At 39.9% G+C, this 16,702-nt stretch overlaps 1 protein-coding gene across 1 annotated transcript; it reads left to right on the top strand.

Annotated features, from left to right (window-relative positions):
• Positions 1–2,763: 2,763 nt before the first annotated feature.
• On the top strand, positions 2,764–16,302 carry tgfa (transforming growth factor, alpha). Its single transcript, XM_055868971.1, has 6 exons — positions 2,764–3,246; positions 5,579–5,743; positions 7,623–7,737; positions 12,318–12,467; positions 12,844–12,953; positions 14,155–16,302. Exons 1-6 carry the CDS (start codon positions 3,204–3,206, stop codon positions 14,160–14,162), a joined length of 591 nt encoding a protein of 196 aa, XP_055724946.1. The 5' UTR covers positions 2,764–3,203; the 3' UTR covers positions 14,163–16,302.
• The last annotated feature ends 400 nt before the right edge of the window (positions 16,303–16,702 follow it).

The raw sequence follows: 16,702 nt of genomic DNA, 5'->3' as shown, positions 1-16,702 counted from the left end.
ATGCTGAAGTACTTTTTCTGCTTTGCTATGATCAGCTTGTCAAAAATGTACAGAAACAAACTTGAAACCACTGATCATGACAATTGGGTGAAACTCCAACTCCACAACTCCAACAGTTGTGATTGTCGATTCCATATTAATTTAACTTAGACCTGTCCTGTTTTAGGATATGTTGTTTGTTAAGCTGACAGCACATGTTTTATTTGATTGGGCGCCATTTTAGGTTAGGCTATTTGATCAGAGAAACCTGCATGATGTTAAGTGTCCGTTCAATACATTGCCAAACATTTTATCTCCAATCTGTAACTACAGAAAAGGCCACATACTCTTCTACCATATCCTGTATCTGCTACATGATTCATTTTAGATAATAAAATAATAATAATTTGACGGAATGTTGGTGGAGCGTCACAGCAATGCGTCTTTCCAACAGCACCCTGGAGAGGCGCATTGGGAATGGACAAGCAAAATATTTTGCGCACCTGCCTTTGACAAAGTGGGCATTGGTTATCACAGGGCGGCATCAGCGCTCAACTAAAAAGACCATTATGCCACTGGTTGAGAGAAATTGTCATTGTTTTTGGGCAGAATTACGTGAGGTTTTATGTTTTGTTGTTGGAGGTGCATCTTGGACGCTTTAGCTCTGAAAATGCCGCCGCCTAATCCTGCCTAATGAGTGGGCCGGCCGTGAGGGGGAAAACTCTAGAAAGTTGAGGGAAGTTCAATCTCGTGCTTCTCTGCACAGGCTGATATTTCTTCTGAGTGGCAGTCCCCGCACATTTGTGCAGCTTAAATGGAACATTGCCCACTACATAACCTCAAGTGTCAAATAAATGCAGTGTATCAGGGGAATACCATTGTTTAGTGACAAATAGGTTACATTAATTTAACGCTTGCAGGCTATCCATTATCATGCAGATGGATATGAATTAAGTATTTTGATGTTTACTATTTCAAGACCAACATCCTTTTAATTTGGTTTGGAAATGTAATAGAACATGCTCTGTATCTGGAGTTTTGTGAGTTTCAAGGTGCATGGGTGTTGTTGGATCAACATAAAGGGAATGTGCTCATGAACCTTTATCAGTTTTATGCTGATTTGTGAGTGTATTAAGTAGAGTGGAGCCAACTGTTATTGCTCTATGGAAGCATAATTAGGCCTACAAAATTGGGCAATATGAGGTATGCAGACATTGATTCTGTAAAATCTGTCCATCTGTAGGCCTATATGGGTGCACTAGACGTAGGCTACATACACTGAATAAAAATATAAACGCAACATGCAACAATTTCAAAGATTTTACGGAGTTACAGTTCATATAAGGAAATCAATCAATCAAAATAAATGGAATAGGCCCTAATCTATGGATTTCACATGACTGGGAATATAGATATGCATCGGTTGGTCAAACATACCTTAAAAAAAAGGTAGGGAAGTGGATCAGAAAACCATTCAGTATCTGGTGTGACCACCATTTGCCTCATGCAGCGTGACATCTCCTTCGCATAGAGTTGATCACGCTGTTGATTGTGGCCTGTTGAATGTTGTCCAACTCCTCTTCAATGGCTGTGCGAAGTTTCTGGATCTTGCGGGGTACTGGAACTCGCTGTCATACATGTCGATCCAGAGCATCCATGCTCAATGGGTGGCATGCCTGGTGAGTATGCTGGCCATTGAAGAACTGGAAAATGTTCAACTTCCAGGAATTGTGTACAGATCCTTGCGACATGGGGCCATGCATTATCATGCTGAGGTGATGGACGAGGATGAATGGTATGACAATGGGCCTCACGATCGCGTCACGGTATCTCTGTGCATTCAAATTCCCATCAATAAAATGCACTTATGTTTGTTGTACGTAGCTTATGGCTGATCATACTACAGTATAACCCCACCACTACCATGGGACACTCTGTTCAAAATGTTGACCGCTTGCCCACACAAAGCCTTACACGTGGTCTGTGGTTGTGAGGCCAGTTGGACGTACTGCCAAATTCTCTAAAATGACATTGGAGGTGGCTTATGGTAGAGAAATTAACATTCAATTATCTGGCAACAGCTCTGGTGGCCATTCCTGCGGTCAACATGCCAATTGAACGCTCACTCAAACTTGAGACATCTGTGGCATTGTGTTGTGTTACAAAATGGCACATTTTAGAGTGGCCTTTTATTGGCCCCAGCACAAGGTGCACCTGTGTATTGATCATGCTATTTAATCAGCTTCTTGATATGCCACACCTGTCAGGTGGATGGATTATCTTGGCAAAGGAGAAATGCTCACTAACAAGGATGTAAACAATTATGTGCACAAAATTTGAGAGAAATACGCTTTCTCTCTGGGATCTTTTATTTCAGCTCATGAAACATGGGGTCAACACTTTACATGTTGCATTTATATTTTTGTTCAGTATAACTGCCCATATAAAAGCCACCACCAAATTGAAATATGAAAGCCAGTCATTTGAAGATTGAGTTTAGGTAACTGGAAGTGGCCCGACAGAGGGAGCAACGACATAATGATATTGAATACTCACTCGCTCTTTCTCAATTCAATTCAAACGTGAAATAAACAATTAACAGTAAAGATTACTCACAAAAGTTTCAAAGGAATAGATACATTTCAACGGTTATATTATGACTATCTACAGTGTTTTAACAATGTGCAACTGGTTGGAGTACGAAAGGGAAAATAAATCTCACATAAATATTTATCACTATCTCACGCCGCTCTCTCTCTCTCTCCAATTACATGTGTCCCGTGATAGAGTTCCTCAGGGGACGCTACTGACAAGATTACGTGTGCCGTGCGTGAAAGGGTTTATTTCGACAGGAGAGTGGAATTGTTTAGGTCATGGACTTAACGTCTCCGTTTAAATGTAATAACTATTAATCGAAACGAAGTATTTGAAGACTTGTTGGTTGATACACTTTAATGATGATATATCAGGCACGTCAGTTTGCACATGGCATTGGACAATAATGAAGTTGCTGAATAGCGACGCACTTGCATTGTTTGAGAAATTTCTGAAGAACGTCAGTAGTAGCCTATAGTGGAGAAGCAGAACGTTTTTTTTATTTTTTTAGACGAATACATTTCTTTCGCCTGACTGACGGATGCGTGCCTAGGCCTACAAAAATATTTATGGAATTGAGCAGAGAACATTCGAATTTCGGAGGAATACCTTGATAGACAACCTTCATCATGATGAATCGGGCTTTCTGGGATGCGATATTTCTCATTGCTGGTGAGTTCAAGGAAAAAAACAGTTGGTAAAATATTTTAATGAGTAAAATGTTAAATAAAAAATGGATTTGAGTAAATTGGAATTTGCTATACCAAAAGGGAAAAGGTCCTTATTATTTCCTAATAAACTAGCTCTGCTTCTGTAGAACCTTTTCCTTACAAATAGAATAAAACCTCAACCAGGGGTCCCTGAAAAAGCAGAGAGGAACGACAATTGTAAATACAAAATATTAACAGTAACCTCTATCTCTCAAATATATTTTCGTGGGCATCAGAAAGGACAAAGTTGATACTCCAGGCCTATATAGCCTAACCTAGCCTACTCATACGCTGGGAATTGGGTTTCCAGGTTTGATTGAATATGGCTCCAATTTGTGAATTCTAACAATTTTTGTGGCTAACCCTCAGGGTCAGTGACATTTCACCTTTTCTATGAGAAAAAAAAGATGGTTGGCCTACCAATGAGCCACCGTTGATGTTTGATGTAGCATGTTAACTGCCAGTTCAGACCTATTCATAGGTTTCTAATGGCCTCATCCTTTTAGTAGGGAGGGAATACTTGACCCTGCTACTGTTATTGGTTGTTCAGTCACACTGGCTTGTGTCCAAAATATAACCCCATTCTCTACACAGTGTACTAATTTTGACCAGGGGTCTTAGGGCTTGGGTTAAAAGTAGTGCACTATGTAGGGAATAGGGTGCCATTGGGGACACTTCCTGCCTTGACACAGCATTCATCTGCCCTCTCTATTTCTGGACTTTGTACCTTGTTACGCTCACAGTGTCCTTAGCAACATCACAGGGATGTCACCCATTTAACTGACGCTCCGTGTTAAAAAACAAAAAAAGGTTGTATTTTTAACCATCATTTGAAATCTCGGAAAGGGAAGAGCTTGCAGGAAAATGGCCCTTCCTGAAACCCTTATGACAGACTGCAACCATCTCTTATCTATCTGAGCAGTATGGTGATGGCTAATTTGATACTCAGCACTTTCATTGTCTGAGTGGCGCAGCGGTCTAAGGCACTGCATATCAGTGCTAGAGGCGTCACTACAGACCATGGTTTAATTCCAGGCTGTATCACAACCGGCCGTGATTGACAACAAGATGGCGCCGAAGAACATGGCTGACGTTTTACATTCTCCCAACCAATTGTGATATTTTGTTCGTTTTTTGCGTTTTATTTTTTTTAACTTATTGTGTACATAATGTTGCTCTTATGACTGAAAATAACTTATTCTTGAACAGCACTGTTGGTTAAGGGCTTGTAAGTAAGCATTTCACGGTAAAGTCTACACTTGTTGTATTTGGCGCATGTGACAAATAAAGTTTGATTTGATTGGGAGTCCCATAGGGCGGCGCACAATTTTCCCAGCGTCTTTAGGGTTTGGCTGGGGTAGGCCATCATTCTAAATAAGAATTTGTTCTTTACTGACTTGCCTAGTTAAATAAAGGTTAAATTAAAATAATGCATATATCCATATCACTGAATAACAATCGTGTCTCATTAGGTGCCTTACAGTATTCTAATTGTGTGATCTGTCTATATTAAGACTATCCCAGCTTAGACCTATTGTAGACCCATTGTAGTGTGTTCATCCTATTGCCACTCTTGGACTACTCAACTGGTAAGAGGAGCTCCAAACATAATGGTAAATGTGAGAGTTATGAGTACAGAACATGCCTCAGCATGCAATCCACAATGAGCCCAGTGCAATATAAAAAAGAGAAGTGGTTAATTAGGGTCAAGTACTAGAAATAATATAATACGATTGCAGTGCAAAGATCTCCTGGCAAGAGCCAAGACATCGAACAGAAGAGGGAGGTGGAAAGCAATCGTGGAAATTCTATCCTCCCAATGGGGCAAAGTGGTTTAAGTCAAGTAAGTTTGATATGTGAACATGTACTGTAGTGGTTTGGAAACAGAAAACAAAAATCAGTGTTCTCAGGTAGTACCCCCCATGGCTACGTTTACACAGGCAGCCTAATTCTGATATTTGTTTCACTAATTGGTCTTTTGACCAATCGGATAAGCTCTGAAAAAGTGATGATGTGAAAAGATCTGATGTGGCTGCGCAGCCCATTTCAGTCAGTTTCACCTCAGTGAATAGTACTCAGGATGATAAGTGGGGATCTAATGGCGCCTTGTTTTGTGTTCCAACTGGGAGATTAGTTATACTTTAAGAGCAACAAGTCATCTGGAGACGGCCTGTTTCTCTGATTTGTCAACTATTAAAGCCAACTGGAATTTAGTTTGTTTCTTTCGCTGATCATTCTTGACATTATTACTGATGTGTGTACTTTATCATTTCATAATCTGTTTCTTCCAATAGGTTCCCTCTTTACATATGGAACAAGCCAGGATAATTCCACTATTGTTACTAATTCTACAATGACCACCACACCTCCTGTAACTACCACCACTACCACTGTAAATGTTACTACCTCTTCTACTACCACCACCAGTATCACCACTACAACCACCATTCCAGTGAAAAGTATGTATTTGTGTGTGTGTGTGTGTGTGTGTGTGTGTTTTGTCTCTGTGTGTGTGTATGTGTGTGTGTGTGTGTGTGTGTGTTTTGTCTCTGTGTGTGTGTATGTGCAGGTGACTGCACACAGACACATTTTATAAATGCCTTTATAAAACCTCTCTACAGAGTGCTCCAGAGGATTGTTCACCTCTTCAGACTCATTGACTGGTGCCAATGTTAATTCAAGGCTTTTCTAGTGAAGAGTCAGATGGCAACATAGAATGCATTTAAAAAGTGAACACATACTAAGCTAAACATTAATTAATTGGTTTATTTTTTTCATAAATCTAGTTTCTCAGCCTGGATAGAATGTAGCAAAAAAAATAAAGTAGCCTAAATCCCAGGTTGCCATCACATTTCCGTCATTATCTGCGAGGCACCATGTAAAATCCAGAAATGCCCTAATGACTAATTTCCGTTCCTCCTAAATGTTATCCTCGACTGACTGACAAAATGACATGAAGAGAGAGATGGAACTGTATCCCAAATAGTGCACTATGTAGGGAATAGGGTTCCATGTTTGACCAGAGCCCTATGGTCCCTGGTCAAAAATAGTGCACTATAGTGAATAGGGTACAATTTGGGACTCTGCTAGAGAGGGGCTGAGGGGTAGCAGGGGCAGATGCCTCAGGGAAGAACAGAGAGCTTTATACAGACTCTGAAAGAGAGAGGGGAGAAAGGACAATGCATGTAGGCTGGAATCCAACCAGCCATTTACTAATGGAATGAAGTGTGTTACGGTCGGCTGTACTGCAGCAGTCTATCTGTCTGTTCATCCTCTCTTTCTTTTTCACTCACTCCCTCTCTTCCTCCCTCTGAATGCCACATTGTGACATCTGTTTTGGCTGCCCGAGAAAAGATACTCAGACTTTTGTTTGGGCCAGTCAGGTTGGAATTTGGAACCCTGACTGTATAGTTGATGAGTAAGAAATTCATCCAGACACAAAAAATGTGGTTACCGTGTTCTTCCTGAGTTCTGACCCCTTCAGCTCATCCCAATGTTAATTTATTTCAGAAGATTAATTCTGTTATTCTAGCCATAATAAATCAAGTTTGATTGGATGTAAAGGGAAGAGGAGAGAGGCTGTGTCTGAAAAGCTTACTAGCTGTCAAATCCTTGTCTCCTCTGTCCTTGTTTCCTGAATTCCTCTCAAACCTCAATAGAGTAGAGCTCGGAAGGAGGGACCTTTTGATCCACTCCATAAGGAGGAAGCAAGGACATGATGGCTAGTAATCTTTTCAGACACAACCATGGAGTGAAAAGGGTGAGAGTTTTACTTCCTGGCTTCAGGGATGTGCTTTCCAGACCTCTAATGGGTTTGATGATGGACAGATGTTTTGTTTTGCTGTGTCGTGGCACTGGGGATTTGACATGGGGTTAGACTTGTCCCTTGGAGGGCCCTGTCCCTGACATAAGCCATGACAAAACCCCAGTCACTCAGAGATGTAACAAAAGGCTTAGAATACGTCTCCTCTGCCTCAGGAACTTCCCCAACTGGAGGCGTGGGAGTAGATTTTGACATTGTTTTCCAAGAATTAAGTTATTTAAGATCTATGACACTGACTGGCCTATGGAGTTTTGGTAAGGCGTATGGCCAGGTTATTGGGCTCTTTTACAGTATAATCCTACAAAGAGAGAAACGGCATGTTGGAGGGGATCAGTTTGAGCAAAGCGCAGAGCAGAATTTCTAATCTTCATCACATATTTGGAATACAAGGTGATTTGTAAATCATTGAGTATGTGCAATCTGACTGCAATCCAGTTGCACAATGTTTTGGACTTTCAATACAGACCCTGTGGCTGTTTTAGAAATACCCTTATGTCATTCTTTCTCTCTGTCAGAGTTTGTTGCAGCAGCTGTTCGATCCCACTTCGATGACTGTCCTGACTCCCACAGCCACTTCTGTTTCCATGGCATCTGTCGTTTCTTGATTCTGGAGGAGACGCCTGCATGTGTGTAAGTTCAACTTCTCTTGCTCTCTCGCTGATACACGCACCCACATAGTTGAAATAAGGCTACGTCCCACAGTAAGGCATTGTCATCATTATTTCAAAATCAGGTGAATCATTGTGTTACTCTGTCTGTATGGAAAATTGTTCTTCGATAATGAACTTGTGACCTGTCCTTGCTGGTGACCTGTCACAAGTAAGCTGTAAAAAGTTAGCATATGTCTTAATTATTTTATTTGGAGTGGTCACCAGTTAGTAGGATTTATGGAGAGTTTGTTGGGTAAGCCACCCAGTTTTAGGTCTGTCTGTGACATCCAATTTCTTATCCCAGTTACTAATAATCATGTACCCATTAAGAAAATTACTGTAAAAACTTAAATCCCTGTGGATTGATAAGTAATCGAAAAATTGTATGGTTGAGAGGGATGAGGCAAAGGGAATGGCAATTTAAGTCTGGCTGCACAACTGATTGGCAAACGTACTGCAAATTGAGAAATCATGTGACCTAAACTGAATAAAAAGAAGAATAAACTACACTATGAAACAAAGATAAATGACAAAGAATGATAGTAAAAAGCTTTGGAGCACCTTAAATTATATTCTGGGAAAAAACGCAAACTCAGCTCTTCCATTCATTGAATCAGATGGCTCATTCATTACAAAACCCACTGATATTGCCAACTACTTAAATGTTTTTTCCATTGGCAAGATTAGCAAACTTAGGCATGATATGCCATCAACAAATGCTGACACTACACATCCAAGTATATCTGACTAAATTATGAAAGACAAGAATTGTAATTTTGAATTCTCTAAAGTGAGCGGGGAAAAACTGGCTCAAGTAGCTGACCAATCAGTCTGTTACCAACCCTTAGTAAAGTTTTGGAGAAAATGGTGTTTGACCAGATACAATGCTATTTTACAGTAAACAAATTGACAACAGACTTTCAGCACGCTTATAGGGAAAGACATTCAACAAGCACAGAACTTACACATGACTGATGATTGGCTGAGAGAAATTGACAATAAGATTGGGGGGCTGTTTTGTTCAGACTTCAGTGTGGCTTTTGACATTATCGATCATAGTCTGCTGCTGGAAAAACGTATGTGTTATTGGTTTACATCCCCTGCTATATTGTGTATAAAGAGTTACCTGTAACAGAACACAGAGGGCGTGGAAGCCTCTCCAACATTATCCAGGTAGAATCAGGAATTCCCCAGGGCACCTGTCTAGGCCAATCTTTACTAACGACAGTGTGTCTATGTATGCGGTGTATGAGTAAAGCCAGTGTGTCTATGTACTCAGATGACTCAACACACATCAGCTACTACAGCAACTGAAATAACTGCAACACTTAACAAAGAGCTGCAGTTAGTTTCAGAATGGGTGGCAAGGAATAGGTTATTCCTAAATATTTTTAAAAAACTAAAAGCATTGTATTTGTGACAAGTCATTCACTAAACTCTACTAAATATTGTACTAAATAATGTGGAAATTAGGCAAGTTGAGGTGACTAAACTGCTTGGAGTAACCCTACTGTCATGGTCAAAACATATTGATACAACAGTAGCTAAGATGGGGAGAAGTCTGTCCATAAAGTGCTGCTCTACCTTCTTAACAGCACAATCAACAAGGCAGGTCCTACAGGCCCTAGTTTTGTCACTCCTGGACTACTGTCGTGTGGTCAGGTGCCACAGAGGGACTCAGGAAAATTGCAATTGGCTCAGAACATGAATAATATGCATGTCAATCTCTCCTGGCTCAAAGTAGAGGAGAGATTGACTTCATCACTACTTGTATTTGTGAGAGGTATTGACATGTTGAAAGCACCGAGCTGTCTGTTTAAACTACTAGCACACAGCTCAGACACCCATGTATACCCCACAAGACATGCCACCAGAGGTCTCTTCACAGTCCCCAAATTCAGAACAGACTGGGAGGCACACAGTACCACATAGAGCCATGACTACATGGAACTCTATTCCACATCAGGTAGCTGATGCAAGCAGTAGAATAAGATTTTTATAAAAATGAAAAATACACCTTATGGAACAGCGAGGACTGTGAAATACACACATAGGCCCAGACATATGCATATATATACACACACGATAACATTTAGTGTTGTAGATAGTGGAGTATTAACCTCAGGGCACATACTTTGTGTGTTGTGAATTCTGTAATTAATGTATTATTATGTTTTTTTTTATTGTTTAACTGCCTTAATTTTGCTGGATCCCAGGAAGAGTTAATGGGGATCCATAATAAATATAAATGCATCCAAAGTGTGTTTAGGATCTGTTCTGTCAGTGCTATGTTTGTACACTGATTCGCTGCATTTTGTAGAGCTGGTCTGATCATGATACGAATTACACTGGCCTATGGAATTGGAGCGCGACAGTTCACTTCTCACTGAGTGAGATGAGCAGAAAAGGGAATTCCGTCCAGGGTTAGGTTCTTTGACCTAAACCCTTTACTAAAATGCTCTTTAGTAGCGACCTCTTGAGACACTTTATGGCATGTTCATAATAGAGGTCGACCGATTAATTGGAATGGCCGATTAATTAGGGCCGATTTCAAGTTTTCCTAACAATCGTAAATCGGTATTTTTGGACACCGATTTGGCCGATTTTTAATTTTACACCTTTATTTAATCTTTATTTAACTAGTCAAGTCAGTTAAGAACACATTCTTATTTTCAATGACGGCCTAGGAACGGTGGGTTAACTGCCTTGTTCAGGGGCAGAACGACAGATTTTTACCTTGTCAGCTCGGGGATTCAATCTTGCAACCTTACAGTTAACTAGTCCAACGCTCTAACCACCTGCCTCTCATTGCACTCCAGAAGGAGCCTGCCTGTTACGCGAATGCAGTAAGCCAAGGTAATTTGCTAGCTAGCATTAAACTTATCTTATAAAAAACAATCAATCAATCATAATCACTAGTTAACTACACATGGTTGATGATATTACTAGTTTATCTAGCGTGTCCTGCGTTGCATATAATCGATGCGGTGCCTATTCGTGAAAAAGGACTGTCCTTGCTCCAATGGGTACCTAAACATCAATGCCTTTCTTAAAATCAATACACAGAAGTATATATTTTTAAACCTGCATATTTAGCTAAAAGAAATCCAGGTTAGCAGGCAATATTAACCAGGTGAAATTGTGTCACTTTTCTTGCGTTCATTGCACGCAGAGTCAGAGTATATGCAACAGTTTGGGCCGCCTAATTTGCCAGAATTTTACGTAATTATGACATAACATTGAAGGTTGTGCAATGTAACAGGAATATTTAGACTTATGGTAGCCACCCTTTAGATAAAATACGGAACGGTTCCGTATTTCACTGAAAGAATAAACATCTTGTTTTCGTGATGATAGTTTCCGGAATCGACCATATTAAGGACCTAAAGCTCGTATTTCTGTGTGTTATTATGTTATAATTAAGTCTATGATTTGATAGAGCAGTCTGACTGAGCGGTGGTAGGCACCAGCAGGCTCGTAAGCATTCATTCAAACAGCACTTTCGTGCATTTTGCCAGCAGCTCTTTGCTGTGCTTCAAGCATTGCACTGTTTATGACTTCAAGCCCATCAACTCCCGAGATAAGGCTGGTGTAATCGATGTGAGATGGCTAGCTAGTTAGCGGGGTGCGCGCTAATAGCGTTTCAAACGTCACTCGCTCTAAGACTTGGAGTAGTTATTCCCCTTGCTCTGCATGGGTAAAGCTGCTTCGAGGGTGGCTGTTGTCGATGTGTGGTCCTGGTTCGAGCCCATGTAGGGGCGAGGAGAGGGACGGAAGCTATACTGTTACACTGGCAATACTAAAGTGCCTATAAGAACATCCAATAGTCAAAGGTATATGAAATACAAATGGTATAGAGAGAAATAGTCCTATAATTCCTATAATAACTACAACCTAAAACTTCTTACCTGGGAATATTGAAGACTCATGTTAAAAGGAACCACCAGCTTTCATATGTTCTCATATTCTGAGCAAGGAACTTAAACGTTAGCTTTCTTACATGGCACATATTGCACTTTTACTTTCTTCTCCAACACTTTGTTTTTGCATTATTTAAACCAAATTGAACATGTTTCATTATTTATTTGAGGCTAAATTGATTTTATTGATGTATTATATTAAGTTAAAATAAGTGTTCGTTCAGTATTGTTGTAATTGTCATTATTAATAAATAGAAATCGGCCAATTAATCGGTACCGGCTTTTTTTGGTCCTCCAATAATCGGCATCGGTATCGGCGTTGAAAAATCATAATCGGTCAACCTCTTGTTCATAATACGAAGGGTATTGTATGGGTAGCAATATGATGCAGAATAGTTTTGCAGACTGAACTATTCTTTCTGAAACGTAGGGCTAATAGTTCTACTTACCTGTTCTACTTCATTCATCTCTACCTCTATTAGTCTCTTCCATAGAGATACAATATATTTATAGATGTTATATTTAATGCTGTTGTTTCTCCATTGCAAATGGAGTCAGTGAGTTTGTCAAAAGCCTTGAAGGATCAAATCCATGCTGCTGTATGAAGTTTTATGTTCTTTCTCCACTTCATGTTTGACAGGTGTCACCAAGGCTTCGTAGGGATGCGATGTGAGCACGCAGACCTGCTAGCTGTGGTGGCCACCAATCACAGGCAACAGACAGTTGCCACGGTGCTAGTTCTGTGTGTGATTGGTTGCGTCTTGACGATGCTGCTCTGCACCCTTTTACAGTAAGTACATGATGTCTGCTTAATAGGAAAATCTCACCATGACTTATCCCATTTACTGAAATAGCATATCATAAAGACAACTATGTGGTTGATTAACCAACCACACTGTGCTTAACCAACCACACTGTGATTCTGCTCAATGTGCTGTCCACAAGAGAACAGCAATCTCCCTCTGACACTGCCCATTCATTGAGCCTACATACTTTGTGTAGACATCTGCGTCATTACACTGTGATTAACCGAACATACTGCACATGCTACCATGATGAGTTTGTCCATGAAGTAAGATTAAAAACCCTCCACTGGTCTTTAGAAGGTCATTTGGTGTGTTGACCTGAAATCATTCGTCATGAAGAGTTTGTCCTCTCTCTCCCAGTTGCTGGTGGAGGCGGGACGGTTTGGGGCGGAGACACAGACTCCACTGTGCCCCAGAGAAACAAGGCAGTATGCTGAAGGCCCGAGGGTCCTGCTGTCACTCTGAAAGTGGTACAGACTTCAACTTACTTTTCATTTTCTACTTTTACCTAGTTTTTTATTTTGTCTGTCACATTCCCAACTGTCATTATGTTGGAAATTTGAAACTACAGGGGTTCTAATTATGTTAATCGGTATGGGGTATTTTTATAATCAACTGGCCAGGGTAGATGGCTATAAGCCCTAGAGTTCGGTTTAATGGCCTACTGTGTCCAATCTGCTGAAGCATACTGAACCTTTCTATGTGCATATAGGACCCATCTGGTTTGATCATGACAGTATTAAAGGCTCACGCTGTGTATGGGAACCATTGAGGTGTTGCTGACACTGCTGGAGCTAATTGATGTTTCCTGTCCTTTACATCCATAGACATGTAGAACTCTCTCACTGGAAGTCTCTACTCTAGCTCTCACACAGGGCTATGAGAACACTATACTGAGAAAAAATTGTTATGCCCATATTAGAACAGGGTTCTCTATAGACTGCTATTAAGGCTATGCTTACTACTGTACTCTGTCTCATGCTGTATGAACTTTGAATGTTCTTGACTCGTGTTTTGGGGAAGTACACACTAACAACATTATCATCACACCCAGACCGCAATGTCAATGAAATTATGAACCACCTTCCTCCATAGATATACTGTACTGTAGTTAGATGTTTGAAAGACTCAGGTCTTCTCAGTGGCCTCTCTTACCCAGCAGTGGCATGCTATGGGTCTATCTGATGGTTATGCAAACCCAGGACCAATATTTCCTTAACTTCTGCACCCTCATGTAAGTTTCCTATATCATGTAGAAATTTGACTTCTTATGAAACACAATTTTAGAATATAAGGTACTTTTCTGTTATAATTGAATGACATGTTCTGTTTCTACTTTGTCCTCACATCCCTTAATCACAAGGTACCATTGCGATTGTGTTTTGTTGTATTTAGGTGGCCTAGACTAGACTCAATCTCTGTTTGGTGGGATAGTGTGTTTTTATTGTAGTCAAGATCAGAGGTTATACACAATGGTTGGGAACTCATCTCTCATTTAAAACAGCAATCAGACAATTCTCCTGGAATTGTCTCCAAACCTTGGTGCATAGAGTAGACTGTAGTGACTTTGAGCATGACTTCTGAGTCTCCATACCACATTGTCCTTTTTACAAAATGGGTTGATATGGCTATCTGATTTCCTTGTTTTTTTATCTTATAATTTCCCCTCAGTGGTGTAAAGAGAAGAACTCCTGCTTGGAACGCCAGGGATTTTCATGATGGGCTGCCTTCTCTCTTCCTCTGTCCATTCAACCCTAAAGACTGCTGGGACATATGGATCATACCTAAGATGGGCATCAGACACCTGGCTAATAACATCCTCATAAGACTGAGAGGGAGGAGAGACCCCCTCTATTTCTATTACCAGACCAAGGGAGGCCCATTTGATGTGAGAGTTTCATGTCGTTTCAGAACCTCCGCACACTTGGAATACTGTGATCTCACTACTGTTTTAATGCATGGAGGAGAAGAGATGGGAACTGACCGGTCAGAAATACCAAATTCTCCGGAACAGCTCTCTGGAACTGGACTCGTGAACAGATATCCTCTAAATGGTGAGCGCTCAGTGTGACATCACTGTAAAGATGATGAAGTCAAGGACATGACAAGGAACATGCTGGACATAAGAGAAATACGTTTTACAACTTGGTGTCCTGTGGGGTTTTTGGCCCATGAAAGCAATTATTTCAGATTTTGATTTCAGGTATAACTTTGTTTTATTCACTCAAAATCTTAAATTTTTGTCTTTTAAGAAGCTAAACACAAGCTAAAAACACAATGAACAATTGTTTCATCAAAACTTAAAGCGCACAGATTTAGGTGGGGCAAGAACATTTTAGTTTCTGTTTTAAGCAAGGGATATTGACACACCTCACCTGACAAAAATGGGAGATTGCTACTGGGACTCTTTAACCCCACTGTGGATTATGGACCAATGGTGGGACTTGGACATTAGATATGGGAGAAATTAAATGCATGCAAAAGAGTAGATTTTAGAGGACTGTATAGTCTCCAAAAACATTGCCAACCTATAGTCCCTTAGTAACTTATCTACCACCATGTATCATTATTCCTGATATGACAGGCTTTCTATGAGTGTGCACATTGCATTGTACCTCAGATATTGTAGTGTTGGTTGTTTCTTTCCATTCCTGCACAAAACCGGCATTACATTTTCCAATTGACAAGTTAGTGATGCACATACAAACAGACATTGTTGTGTAGCACTCGTTTTATGCACATATGTTACTGGGAACATTGTATGCATGAGATTCTTATCATGACCTATTCTAGATGTACACTTCATTGTATAGTAATGTTTTCTTGGGGTACACGTCATAACAAGCTTGCACACTTCTGCACTTAGGTTGCTGTTACTTCATATGTGAGAGATGCCAAATGCACCTGAAGATCTTACATGTCTGATAGAGCACAGAAAGACTCATGCAGTTCTGGGTAATAACACTGTAACAGAATGATTGAGACTCAGATTTTTCACATTAAAATATATGTCAAGGAAAAACCAATAATTGCAAAGTTAAACAAACCATACAGTTATATGCACAGATCTACTTTGAACAATTTCCACAGAAAATGTTACAAAAACACATTTAAGTAAAGAACAGTGCAGATGCAAAGTTTGGTAACAGAATGATAGTTTGTGCTCTTTGTGTCATCATTCTTTTACCAAACTTTGTATCTGCACTCGTCTTCAATGTATTTGTGCATAGTTGTATGGTTTAACTTTGCAAACATTGTTTTTTGTTTGACATACATTTAAAGTGAAACCTCTGTCCCAGCATCACTGTTACCATGGAATTGCCCTTCTATAGAGCGCATCCAGCCATGCATGCATACACAAGACCCTGTTTCTAGTTATGAAACATATTAGACAACACAGTATTTGTATTATTACACACCACAAATATGCACAAAACACAGCCTTTAGCTGGAATGACTTGGTTTATTAACTGGAAATTGTGCAACACTTTTTATAGAGCATCATTTTTAGAAACTGTTAAAACCACACTTTACAGATATGGTACAATAGATGTCTGAATAAGAGAATATGGTGGAAATAGAGAGCTGAAGCGTATGAATGGCAATTTTGTACAGTTTTGGGACAAAACGAATTGCTGAAAAACAAATACTTGGGGAAAAGAAAGTAGGATGGAGACCTGCTTTATATTTATTTATAAATGTATGTATTTAATTCAGACATTTTGTTTATGCTTATTATACCATAAGCCTACCATTTGGTGGAAATGGAAAGCAGCCCAAAACCACATTTTGAAGTAAATAAATGTTTGGAGCTTTCAAGTGTATTAAAAATTTGCAAGAGATGGTGAAAGAGAATCGAAGTAGGAGGGGTAAGCATGGAAAACACACCTACTGAGCAATGTAAAGTTGTAAACTATACAAATGAAATATAATCCATGTACTCATAATGTTTTAATTTGAAGAGAATAAGGATCATGGACTATACAGTATTAACTTCAGACTTGACCGTGTCAATGATTAACCTCTCGGATATTCATCAGCAGTACAACTGTACTGGATATTCTCGTTGGAACTAACCAGTTGTATGATGATGTAATGTCCTTGACTTATGTTTTTTTTTTCAATGAAGACTGAAATCTGTGAAGGTAGCTGTCTCCCTGCTGTTTTCTGTTGCACAGTAACATAGCAAGACGTCTACTCGCTAACAGAGGAAAAAGGG

This window comes from Salvelinus fontinalis, chromosome 18, assembly GCF_029448725.1.
Source record: "Salvelinus fontinalis isolate EN_2023a chromosome 18, ASM2944872v1, whole genome shotgun sequence".
In the NCBI taxonomy this organism is placed as follows: domain Eukaryota; kingdom Metazoa; phylum Chordata; class Actinopteri; order Salmoniformes; family Salmonidae; genus Salvelinus; species Salvelinus fontinalis.
This window is presented reverse-complemented; position numbering and strand designations above follow the sequence as displayed.